The sequence below is a fragment of the Lutzomyia longipalpis genome, chromosome 4 (genome assembly GCF_024334085.1).
Source record: "Lutzomyia longipalpis isolate SR_M1_2022 chromosome 4, ASM2433408v1".
NCBI lineage: Eukaryota > Metazoa > Arthropoda > Insecta > Diptera > Psychodidae > Lutzomyia > Lutzomyia longipalpis.
In genome coordinates, this window is record NC_074710.1 from 13,517,280 (window position 1) to 13,528,817 (window position 11,538).

Consider the following 11,538-nt stretch of genomic DNA (forward strand, 5'->3'; position numbering starts at 1 on the left):
AACTGCAAAGATAAATAATAAATATAACATGGATGGAACAGTATAAAGCGAAAGAACGGTAAGTAAAACTTACGGGCTGTGATTCTTTCTTTGTCAGTGAAATGTGAAATTGACGGAAAATTGAGGATGGGCAAATTTTGAGGAAGGCTTTCTCGCGTACCGAATCACAGCCAACGCCCACTATTAAGGCTTCTCACAAATTATCTGCGCGTTGGCTGTGATTCGGTGCGCGACAAAGCCTTCCTCAAAATTTGCCCATCCTCAATTTTCCGTCAATTTCACATTTCACTGACAAAGAAAGAATCACAGCCCGTAAGTTTTACTTGCCGTTCTTTCGCTTTATACTGTTCCATCCATGTTATATTTTAGAAAAGGTTTGGTTTAGGTTGAAGGAAAGAAAATGCTAAATAGGCAAGATGTTTGTAATAAAAAAAACTTATGTTTTTTTCATTGATTCCTTTTTTTATTTGTAATCTACAATACAACATTAATCATATAGTAAATCTAATTTTAAATACTTCAGTTAACTTTGATTTTCCTAATAGATCAGTTTGGTTGCAAGAATACTTCACATTCTTTGTCACCTTTGCATTATAAAAGAAACTGGGTAGACTGGCAATAAGGATTATTTTTTCAAGAAATCTCACAGCAGTGTTGAATAGAAGAAAATATGTCACGATTGATCACACTTCCATTCCAAAATCTGATGGTTTTGCACCGGATTTCTTGAGATATTTCTCACCATCGAGCTTTGTGGCTTCTGTGCGGGTATGCCACACCAGTACGTCGCGGCATTTATTGGCAAGTGGCTGTAGTTTATCCACTGTTGTTACATGCCGTAGGATTGCTGTTTCCTGGTACCCCCGTTCCACGTCATAGCTGAATGCAGCATCAGGATTGTCCAAGATGAGATCCAAACTAATTCCAAAGCCCGCCATATCAATGGGGAATTGTCTTTCAGGGCGCCATAGACTGTTGAAGCCCACCACATGGGTACCAGTTTCATCTACGATGGGCTTCTCAACCATTAGACCACCAACAAGCCCAACCGGCCAAACCCCAACACGGCTATCGGAGATCTTTTGCATTTCATGAAATAGCTCAATGCTGTAGATGTTATCGTCGTCCATGAAGAAGACAACACCTGGTTGCCGTGGATGATCCCGGTAGTGCTGCCGGAGCCACGCAAGAGCAGTATTTCGTTGCTCTACACCACGTGGCTTACTCCAGTTTGGATCATTGCGACCCAATTTGAAATTCGATGGGGTTTTGGCATTCAATTGGGTACTCCTTGAAGTCAATCCTGTGCGATTGAGGACATTACGGACAAGTGTTGACGTTTCAGCGGCATCCTCAATAAGGATCCAATGGACAAATGGCACAAGCATAAGCGTTTGAGCAATTCTGAAAGTACCAAAAATATTAATTCAGATAATAATTCTTTTTTTTACTATATTCGTTGTTATGTGGTTAAGAAAAGAGTTAAAAGACGTGAGAAAAGAGGAAAATTCTTAATGGTGGTTGCATGTTGCATTCGCAATGTAACACTCTGTGTTTGACGACACCAATAAACCAAAAGATATCGCGAAACTTCCTATATAATCTAAATTATCCCTATTTTTAACTGTGATTTCCGGGAATGACTTCATACCTGGTGAGCTCAGCCTTCTGGACAGGCCGGTAATAGGTCGGTGTTATAGCATAGATAACTTTACCGCCACTTGAACTAAATACTTCAGCTGAAGAGGTGGCAATCACGGGATCACATTTAAGGGTATTTTTAAGGAAAGAATAAAGGAGGAAGAAAGCTGTTGCTATGGCTAGCAACGTAAAGATGTATTTTCGACGAAAATCCAGCATTTTACTTTGGGCAGTCACATAATAAATCACGAACAAAAATTTAGTTGAAAACTCCCATCCACGAAACACAAACAGTTGGCGGATAAACAAAAAAAAATGTGACAGGTGTCAAAGAAGCCGCAAACTGATTTTGCCGTCAGAGGCGCTGTGGCACGCATATTGAAAAAATTAAATCTTTTACACTTGCGGCATTTTTAGAATGAAAGATATGGTTTGCATTTTCGCATTCACATGCAAGCATTGAATCAAGACGCTGCTGTTAATTATTGGAATACTTGCAAGGCCAACATGGATTTCGATTCATAGGACATACAAGCCTGGGAATGTCCTCTTCATCAGGGCAATCCGCTTGGAGCTTAATAAATCTTCAATCTGACTTCACAACACGAGTTTTCACTAATTTGGCAAAACTAGGTCTACTGACTAGACCTGGACTAACCGTTTTAGTTGGTTTATCTAACGAAAACTTGTTACGTTTCTTTCAGTATCATATAAAAAATGGTCATTAGGATGTATTCATTGTCGCTACTATCCAGCTCTAAGGACTTCTGTGTCATTATTAATTTCTTCTTTCGTACATTCCTAGATCTGTGTCGCAACACGCTGAAATCTTCTTTGCCAAATCCTGGGGTACCCAATAAGGAGTTCCTTAAAATCTAGAAAAAAAATCAAGACATCAGAATGATTCAGAATAGTAACAACACCAGCGTCCAAGAAATCCTTGCAGTCTAGTTCATGTTTGATCTGATAAATCCAATCCTTGAAATTCTATGAAATATGTATTACAAAAAAAATTAATCAATTTAAAATTAATTAATTCGACGTGCCCGAAGTTTTTGAACCATATTCCTATCTTTTATACAGGAGTATGGTTCATAATCTTCGGGAGCGTCGAATTATTCTTTTATAAAAATTACTTTGCTCCATTCATCTCTGGACTTTTTGGAGGGCCTTTATTATTCAGTAAAACTGTGAGATGCTTCCACGCAGATTTGTACCCGGGTGAATAGCAATCAAAGATTTTTCCAAAATTGTCTCCAGTTGTCACAAAATCAACAAAACACTCGCTGATTTTTCCGTACATTCATTCCCCGTCGCCCCTTTTGAATCATTTTCTCTCGCTTCTCTTCGATTGAAATGCTTCTCCTTTAAAGGTTAAAGTTATGTTACAGTTATACACGATTTTCTCAATAAATCACTTTTTACTATACTTTCATCCTCAAACAAAATCTCCATATCCTCATAGGGCATCTGATTGCTGCTCATTTACCTTAATTATGCACTCACACTTCTTAACTATCTCGAGAAATAAAAAAACATCCATGGCGCGCCATTGAAATCACGAAACTGACAAGTATCTTGATTACTTTCCTGAATAATTTGCCGTAAGGTAGAATACCAACAGTCATGGCTTGATCTTGATTTTGAAAAGTGTCTCTATCCTAGAATACGACCCGTCATTGAAGTTTCAGAAGAAATTCTTGAAACAAGGACCGTTTGTTTTTCTTGATTTTTAAGAAATCAATTATTTTATTCACTGATATAGCTCGTTACTGGAAAACAATACAATCAAGTCAGCACTGTATAAAAAAAACCAGGTGGCACCACAAAGAATAAAATTGCCGAGAAATCAAACTGACAGTGTATGTTGTCACGTCAATCGCGTCAATCTTTACAAAAATGTTACCAATATTACTAAAACTTTTACCACCATTTACCAATGAATTCTTGCACATATATGCTATTTACTAAAAACTTTTATCACGCTGTGCTTTATTATAAATTTCCTTGATATTTTCTTGGATCAAAAAACAAATTCCCATATGGCTTAATTGTATGGAAATGCAAGAAATGCAAATGAAAAATTTTAAACTTCTCAAATGATTTTTATCAGTGTAAACTGTCAAAGTTGTCACAAAATTGTGAGAGAAATTGAAACACATCCCCTTGCGATTTTTCTCATTTTATTTCCCAAATTATTACACAAAAAAGGTGGTTTTAAATGTAGTCAATTGCCGTGAATGTGAGTGAGACAGTTTTTGTTGTAGGCCAAACAATTTTCCCATCAACGAACATTTGGAGAAGAGAAAGTTTTCCCGTGTGAAATGTCAACATCGGAGCACTAAAACAATTTTTGGTAGGTCCCTTTTCTGCCTCATCTTGCCACCACTTTGGGGCCTTGGGGCACCTGGGGTTCAGTGGTGTGTAGCTAGGGGGGTGCGGCGTGGCAGCGGTGGGCAGGAAAGTGGTGAAAAAGGGACTCCCTACGGAGTGTCTTTTGACAAATCTCCGTGATCTACTTTCTTTCCAAATAATAAGAAAAAAAAACTCCCAAACGCTATTTTGGTCCATTTGGTGACCTTCCGCTGACTGTGCCCCCGTGCCCTTGTTGTAGACACCACCCACGGATGGAGTCGAAGAATCTTGCTCACGAGAACTTCAAATACCCCGACGCGGTATCGGTGAACTTCAACGGAGTCACCACACTCATGGAGCTGTCGCCGGACACCCCGTCCGGGCAGGAGAGGCTCCACGGTAGCCCGGCGCGGAAGAAGATGAAAAAGTCGAAGAAAGTGCTGAAGAATGAATCCCCAGAGAGAAAACAGAGGACTGATACAGGCAATAAGAATTCCAATTTTCACATTTTCGACAAACTGAGGGAGCTCTATATGGAACTATCAGCAGAGGATGTGGACTTTCAGCACACCAACGTGAGTTAACCATTCATTCATTTTTTTTCTTCTTTCTCTCCCTATCTCCCAATTCTATGAAAGCCAAGGGATTGGGAAATGCGAAAATTTAAAAGAAAAATTCGTGGGATTTCCCAGAGAAGATTTAATGGGAAATTATGTTGTTGAAAATATGTTGCTGCCATGCGTCACATCAACAAAATTATTATTTCTATGTCATAATTTGCATAACAGATTCTTGTTTTTTTCCTTCTTAAGATTTATTCTGTAAAGAATCTCTAAAAATGCTTCATGAATTAGTTCTTCCTAAAAACAAAATCTAGTAGAAATCATTAAATTCTCCTAATTTAAATTTGAAGTTTCAATTGAGCCACAATTATTCATATCGGCATACAATTGTGTGACAAATAATAGCAGATCCTAAATTACTCTTAACAAAAAAAAAACAAATATTTTTTTAGATTTGAATGTTTTTGGTTGTAAACCGAAAAAAAACATAAACATAGTTAACAGCCACGTGGATTAATAATAAAGAAAACGCCTAAATTCTCTGTCTAATATTTAAAAATGATTTAACATTAAAATGTCTTAAAATTAAAAAAAAATAAAAACTACAAGAATTTAATGACAAAACTACTTGATTTAAACAAGAAGGTAAATTTAAAATCGCTTTAAAATAATTCCTTTTCAAGTAAAATTATCTAAGGTCAGACCAGAAACAGTTTAAAGAATAGTTAAAAATGACTACCTATTTAATAACACATTCAAACCTGGTCCTAGAACCGTTAATATTTTTTCGTTTCTTCCTTGTTAATTTTTATGCACAAAAAGTGATTATGAAACTTTTTTTTTTGAGCCGGGTTCTAGAAATTTTCAACTCCTGGAAAATACCTATTTTTCCCTATTGGTGGATAACCTGGAAAGAATATTAAGCATTTTCTGAGATTTGAGATGAAGCAGAATAACCTTTTAACCTTTTTCCACAATTTCGCTCCAGGAATTTGTTATAAAAATTCCCAGACGAAATTCGTTCTTAAAACAAACCACTGGAATTCTACTAAGGGGATGAAACAGGCTAAAAAGTTCTTCGGAACGTGCCTACCAAAACACCCTGAAATTATAAATCTGAGCAAACCGCTGCTTAGAACCTACGCATGGTTCGCAACGGGCCACGGCCCTATGAACTACATGCTTAAAAAATTCGGCAGGTCCGACACTGACGTCTGCAGATTCTGCAATTCCGAGGTGGAAACTGCCGAACATCTACTCTGCCAGTGTGACGCCTTGGTCCACTCTAGGAGGCTGCATTTGGGCACAGGCACCTGCAAATTGCCTCTCCCAAAAAGCATTACTCCAATTGAGGTCGTCAAATTTATTAAACGCCTCAATATCCAACACTAACCAAGGGGATGCACAATAGGCCCACATGGGCCGCAGTGCACAGGAGATGAAAGTCTCCTAGCCCCATTTAACGTAACGTAAATGTAAAGAGATTATATAATTGCGGAAAAAACGTCCTTTTTTTCCAAAACATCCTATTACCCATGATTTTATGAGAAACTAAGTAGAATAACTGTAGAATCTAAAAAAAATCATTTCTGACCAGAAATTCAAAAACAACAATCTTATTCAAGAAAATTCGTTTAAAATGATCAATTAGCAAAGCTTTGTTTTTTTTTGCGCAGAATTGTATGAAATTAATTTAAAAAAAAAAGGATTTTATTGTAGCATGTAGTAATATTGGGGTAAATTGCATTTGCTTACACAGCTCGGAGCGAAGACATCCTTTTTGCTGGACAAGCTAGTCGCGAAGGAGAACCTCAATACGTTGATATTGAATCTCTATCCGGGCAATAAGGGGTACTCGCTGGCATTCAAGGGGGACGTGGAGGTGATCGATGTGGCCAATCACATGATGGACTGCAATCCGCAGACGCGGAAAGCCCTGGCAGCGCCCAAGGAAAAGATTCAGGAAACAATACGGTGGCCTTATGAGGAGGAGGATCTCCTCGAGTGTATCGACAATGAGACACTGCCCCTCGTGCTTGTCGACCTCTTTCAAACCAAGTGTCCTAATCTCTTCTACTCTGGATGTGTGATCGTCGAGGTGCGCGACTACCGGCAATCCTTTCCCATCTACACATGTGATACATATCATGTGCTCCTGCGGCCCACCAATCAAACCCTCATTGCTGACGTGAATAGCCTCACAAGTGTGGGGCAGTGGACGCATGAGGAGAAGCTGGCACTTGAGAGTCAACTTGTGTTGGCAACAGCTGAACCACTGTGTCTCGATCCGAATCCCGCCATTGGGATACATGTGATCAATAGCCAGCACCAACGGCGAATGTTCAATACGAAGGATATTAGGCGCAAGACGAAAAAGTTCACGCAGGTATCGATTAATCGTAAACGGAAAACCGATCAGTTTACCCATCACTATGGGTTGGATCTCTATGACTACATGTCGCGCTTCCGGCAGAGGTCGCGACATATGAAAGTTACACCAAGTACGACAACGTCCGCCAATGCTCTCAGCTCAAGCTCCTTCACCAACTCCATGGCATTCCGGTTGCATCAGCAGCAGAAGAAGACAGCCGATGGGATGAGTAGTGCTGTCCAACAGCCACCTGTACCCTCACCCTACCTCGGCTTTCCACCACTCACACCGCCGGCGGAGGTCAATGTGCACAAATTCGCACGCGCCTACGAACGCCCCAAGGAGACCAAGGATTGCATGCCGCAACTCATTGAGCAGTACATCCTGGAGACGGATCACATGGAGACAAATCAACGTGGCCGAGTGTACTACATAAAGCTCTCAATCTTCCAACGTCCAGCCAATAATGAGTACTTGGGGGAGTTGTATGTGGATAAGGACTACCGTGAAGATGTGCGCAATGGGGAAGCGTGCCAATTCACCCTTGGTACGCGTGCCAATGCCAATAAATATATCCAACAATTTTCGGAAATCATCACAGAGGAAGGAAGGTTGCGTGTCAAAATTACGCATCTTGTTCCCGGACAACCGCCAAGGGTCACATGCACGGCGGGAGTTCAGGTAAATTTCTTTAGAATTTTTGACTATTTGTGCCTTTTCTTCAATTTAAATTATTTAAATATTTAAAGGAAACTCCAATAAACCACCGGCAGCCGCAGCAGCAGCAGCAGCAGCAACTACAGCAACAACTGCAGCAGCAGCAGCAGCCACAACAGACAATCACACAATTCCCACCGGCAACGTATGCAAATGATGGTGGAAGTGGGAATGCAACTGAGCAACCAGCACCGGTACCGCAACAATTGCCAGCAGCACCAGTAATGACACCCCAACAGGTGTCGCAACAACAACTACCAACGGCAGCTCCATCTGGCTCAATAATGGTATTCCAGCAACCTGGTGGTGTTTCGAACTTCCTGCCAATACGACAGAATATTCTGCCCAGTGAAATGGGGGTTTCACTGCAGGGGCGCACACACCAGGTGGTGCCAATTGCAGCAAAGCCCACCCTTGCAAATCCCACAATTAATGCAATTGTGACGAATCTCATAAGTTCATCAGAGGCGTCACAGGGTACAGTTGGGGGTGAATTGTACGGGCAGAGCCCGAGTAAATCATCAAATAACTCCACAATAATAAATCTCCTCAATTCAGCTCCCGCCGCAATGAATATCTCAAATGTGAATAGTTTTCTATCACCGCCGGCGTACAAGGAGCTAACGGGGGCCCCTGATGGTGCTGAGAAGCACAAACAGCCGGGCACAAAGGTGGCCCCCGTGAAGGTGGAGAAGGATATTAATTCACTACATCAGCAACACATTAAACTCCAGGCGCATCCAATTCCATCGACGCTTGTTAGTCAACTTGTCTCCCCACCATTGACGGTTACAACGTCAGAGTTGGATTTGAAGAGAACCCCAACGGCTGTAGCTATTGCCGGTGGGGCAACACTCAAGCGTCCGGCACAGCAGCAGCTACTAATTGCGAGTAATTCATGTAATAAAATCAGCCTGAAGCCACAGCCGAATCATGGGCCGCAAAAAATCTCAAAACTAAGTTTTCCGGTGACGGAATTAACGGGACTCCTGACAACCCCGGCGACACCACAGGAAATCCCCGCGACTGTGGCATTTGCACAACCGAAACAATTTGTAACGGGGGACATACAACTCACTGCCCGGAATCTCCATCAGAGCCTCCAGTCACCACCAACGGCATCCCCGCTTGTTAGTAGTCCATCCACATTGCCACAGCAGACGACTACGACGCTCAATTTGCAGGGGATAAGTTTGTCCAGCCTCCAGAATGCCATGGCCACAATCCCGGGGACCTTTCAGAATGTCCAAATTCAAATCCCAGGGCTGGCACAATCACTCTCCCTGCCAATTGGTGGTGCTGGCACAACCTTTGCCACATCCACGAGTCAAGCCACGGGACTCCTTGTTAATACGGTGCACTCTGGGACACTAAGCAGTATTCCCGGATCTGGGACACAGACGGTCGTCCTTACAAACTCCGCCACCGATTCTGGGGCTTCCATGCTATCTCTACCTGTGGGTGAGTAAATACACAAACTACCCTCTTTTTTTCTTTAGAGAGATGAGAAGAAAATCTCTTTAGCATGCTTCCTCCTGCACATGTCCAATGTACATTAATTCCACATAATAGTTGTGTTCACAAAAATAGCATCACACCATCCCACATTTTGTATTTTGTCCTCATTATGTTGTGCAAAAAAACAAACTCAAAAAAAAAGCATAAAAAAGGTCTTACTGTGTATGTGTCTCTCCCTCATTTATGGTGTCAATGTCATCATCATCATCCCTCGTGGGGTCACATTGTGTAGCTCATGTTGTCACCACCGGCCTCAAGGGCATCAATCACCCCAATCTGCGTTCCAATTTAGCCGCAACGGCAAGTACGAGCGGCCAGACTGTCACGAATGCCGCCGCACCATCAATTCAGCTATTTAGTACACTCATGCAGAGCGGCGTACCACTATCCCTGGCGCCGGCGGGTACGGCAACAGTCAAACAGAAGCCAATCATTATCTCAGAGCAACAAGCAACAGTAGCGCAGCAGAAGCAGCAGGTACTCAATTCCGTGAAGAAAATTGCAACAACTTCTAATGCTCTACATGCGAATGCCATCCAGCAAGCCAGTAAGTAAACATTTTTTCCTTCTTTTTAAATGGGTTTATAGGGGAGTATGGGGTTGAATGAGACGATTTTCAACTTAAAACCCTTAAAACCTATCTTGCATAGTACAGAAATCCAACGATATTAAAATAAATTAAAGGAAAAATTTGAATTTCATCAAAAGAAACATAATAAAATTATAAAATTTAGAACTTTTACTGGATTTAGAACAAATACATTTTAAGAAATTAGTACTAAATATTGTACTAAAAGTTAAACAGAATTCATTATATATAAAAAGAAAGAAACCAGAAATCTTTCATGATTAAAAATAACTGGAAACTATAAGAATAAAGAATACTTTATGTATGATAAAAATTAATAATTGATAAAAATTCAGAACAACCTTATTTAGCAAATCGATATTTCAATTCTATTTTAATTTTTTTTTTCTTGCAATAAAATATTCAAAAAGTTCAGAAAATTATTTATTTTTAGTACAATACTGTTCTAAAATAACTTTCTTTTTTAATAGAACGAAGGTAAAATTAATTTTTTCTCTAAAATGTGGTTAAATTTTTATGATAGTATTGCTTTAAAATAGATTATTTAATCTGTTCTTATATTTGCTCTAAATTTTAGTACTTATTGTGGAAAACTTAAAAGAAAATAGAAATATGTTTTCATTTAAATAGATAACGTTGTAAAAATTATCTTATAGACCTTTATTGTAGGATCTTTGGTAAAAGAATTTTGTCGGAACCTCGAACCCTTATAAAAAGGAATTCTTTACTCGAGAATTGTATTTTTTTTTAAATTTCTTTTTAATGATATGTAATTATTTTAGAATTTGTACTAAATATAGCACGTATTGTAGAAAATTGCAAAAATGCAAAAAAAAGAGACAAATCTTCATACAACATTAAAGAATTAAAAAAATATATATTCTTTAAACATTTTCTTTTATCATTTTAGTACAAAAAAAATTTTAAAAAGATCTCATTGAATTCCATTCCCCTTTAAATATTGATGTTTGTAAGGTTAAAAATTAACACTAATATTAACTCATAAATGTTTTGTTTTTGTATATTCATTTTCACATTAAAAATCATTTTTTCCTGTTTAATCCGTTTTAGAAATTATAAATTAAAATTCTGTTTAATATATAAATTTTTTTAATGGAAGAGGAAGCCTTAAAAATGAAAAAAAAAATTAAATAATTAGAAGCTAATTAATTAATTGTTTTCCTGTTTGTGATTTTTCTTTATTTAAATTCTTTAGGCATCAATGCTGGTCAACTGGTGCTGCCGGCACAAAATTTGCAGCTTAAATTCCACAAACAGCCAACGGTTGCGGCATTCGATGCCGGTGGTGGGAACCAGCAGCAGATGGTGGTGTCCCCCGTGGCGCAGGGTGTCCCAAAGAGCGACGACCAGGCAGCTGGGCAGCCAACGTTCGAGGAGATTTACCCAAATTTATAATATTCAGCTGATGCAACTCATTTCACGTGTCAGATGAGGATTGTGCTGCTGGAGTGATGCCGCTCGACGTGGGGGACACGATGCGATGGAAGAGGGGATGCCTGAGCTGGTGGATGCGTAGGTGGTGCGCACATACAGGGTGCCACCGTCGTACCACCCGCAACTGCGTGTGTGTGTATGTGTGAGAGTATGCGAGAAAAATGAGAGATGGGAGAGAGAGAGAAAGAGAAAATAAAGAGAAATTTTCAATGTTGACTCGCCGGCCTTTGAATTGCAACGGGTGAGTTGCATCGGTGGCGCAGGGGGTGGGTTGCGAGTCAGCGCGGGTGCCTCATCCTCTTGGAAAATCGATAAAACCGGAAAATTTT

General features: G+C 39.8%; 2 protein-coding genes across 4 annotated transcripts; one reads left to right on the top strand and one right to left on the bottom strand.

Moving 5' to 3' along the window:
• Positions 1–441: 441 nt before the first annotated feature.
• LOC129796497 (galactosylgalactosylxylosylprotein 3-beta-glucuronosyltransferase I) lies at positions 442–1,958 on the bottom strand. The gene is made up of 2 exons (XM_055838487.1): positions 1,652–1,958; positions 442–1,404 (listed from the first exon to the last, which is right to left on the bottom strand). The coding sequence occupies exons 1-2, from the start codon at positions 1,858–1,860 to the stop codon at positions 684–686; spliced, it is 930 nt and encodes a 309-aa protein (XP_055694462.1). The 5' UTR covers positions 1,861–1,958; the 3' UTR covers positions 442–683.
• A 1,795-nt stretch (positions 1,959–3,753) lies between these two features.
• Positions 3,754–11,425, top strand: LOC129796471 (transcription factor SPT20 homolog). 3 transcript variants are annotated; one of them, XM_055838429.1, is made up of 6 exons: positions 3,754–3,997; positions 4,256–4,571; positions 6,319–7,611; positions 7,680–9,108; positions 9,398–9,712; positions 10,971–11,425. In XM_055838429.1, exons 2-6 carry the CDS (start codon positions 4,269–4,271, stop codon positions 11,168–11,170), a joined length of 3,540 nt encoding a protein of 1,179 aa, XP_055694404.1. In that variant the 5' UTR covers positions 3,754–3,997; positions 4,256–4,268; the 3' UTR covers positions 11,171–11,425. The 3 variants fall into 3 exon arrangements, with proteins under 3 accessions (XP_055694404.1, XP_055694405.1, XP_055694406.1); XM_055838430.1 differs by having other exon boundaries at positions 9,458–9,712; XM_055838431.1 differs by lacking the exon at positions 9,398–9,712.
• The last annotated feature ends 113 nt before the right edge of the window (positions 11,426–11,538 follow it).

Bases quoted from the DNA above. Each gene is read 5' to 3' on its own strand.
- LOC129796497 (XM_055838487.1), bottom strand. From the start codon at position 1,860: ATGCTGGATTTTCGTCGAAAATACATCTTTACGTTGCTAGCCATAGCA. The intron at 1,405-1,651 runs GTATGAAGTCAT...TGGTACTTTCAG, and splicing joins CAGAAGGCTGAGCTCACCAG to AATTGCTCAAACGCTTATGC.
- LOC129796471 (XM_055838429.1), top strand. From the start codon at position 4,269: ATGGAGTCGAAGAATCTTGCTCACGAGAACTTCAAATACCCCGACGCG. The intron at 9,109-9,397 runs GTGAGTAAATAC...CACATTGTGTAG, and splicing joins CATGCTATCTCTACCTGTGG to CTCATGTTGTCACCACCGGC. The intron at 9,713-10,970 runs GTAAGTAAACAT...TAAATTCTTTAG, and splicing joins GAATGCCATCCAGCAAGCCA to GCATCAATGCTGGTCAACTG.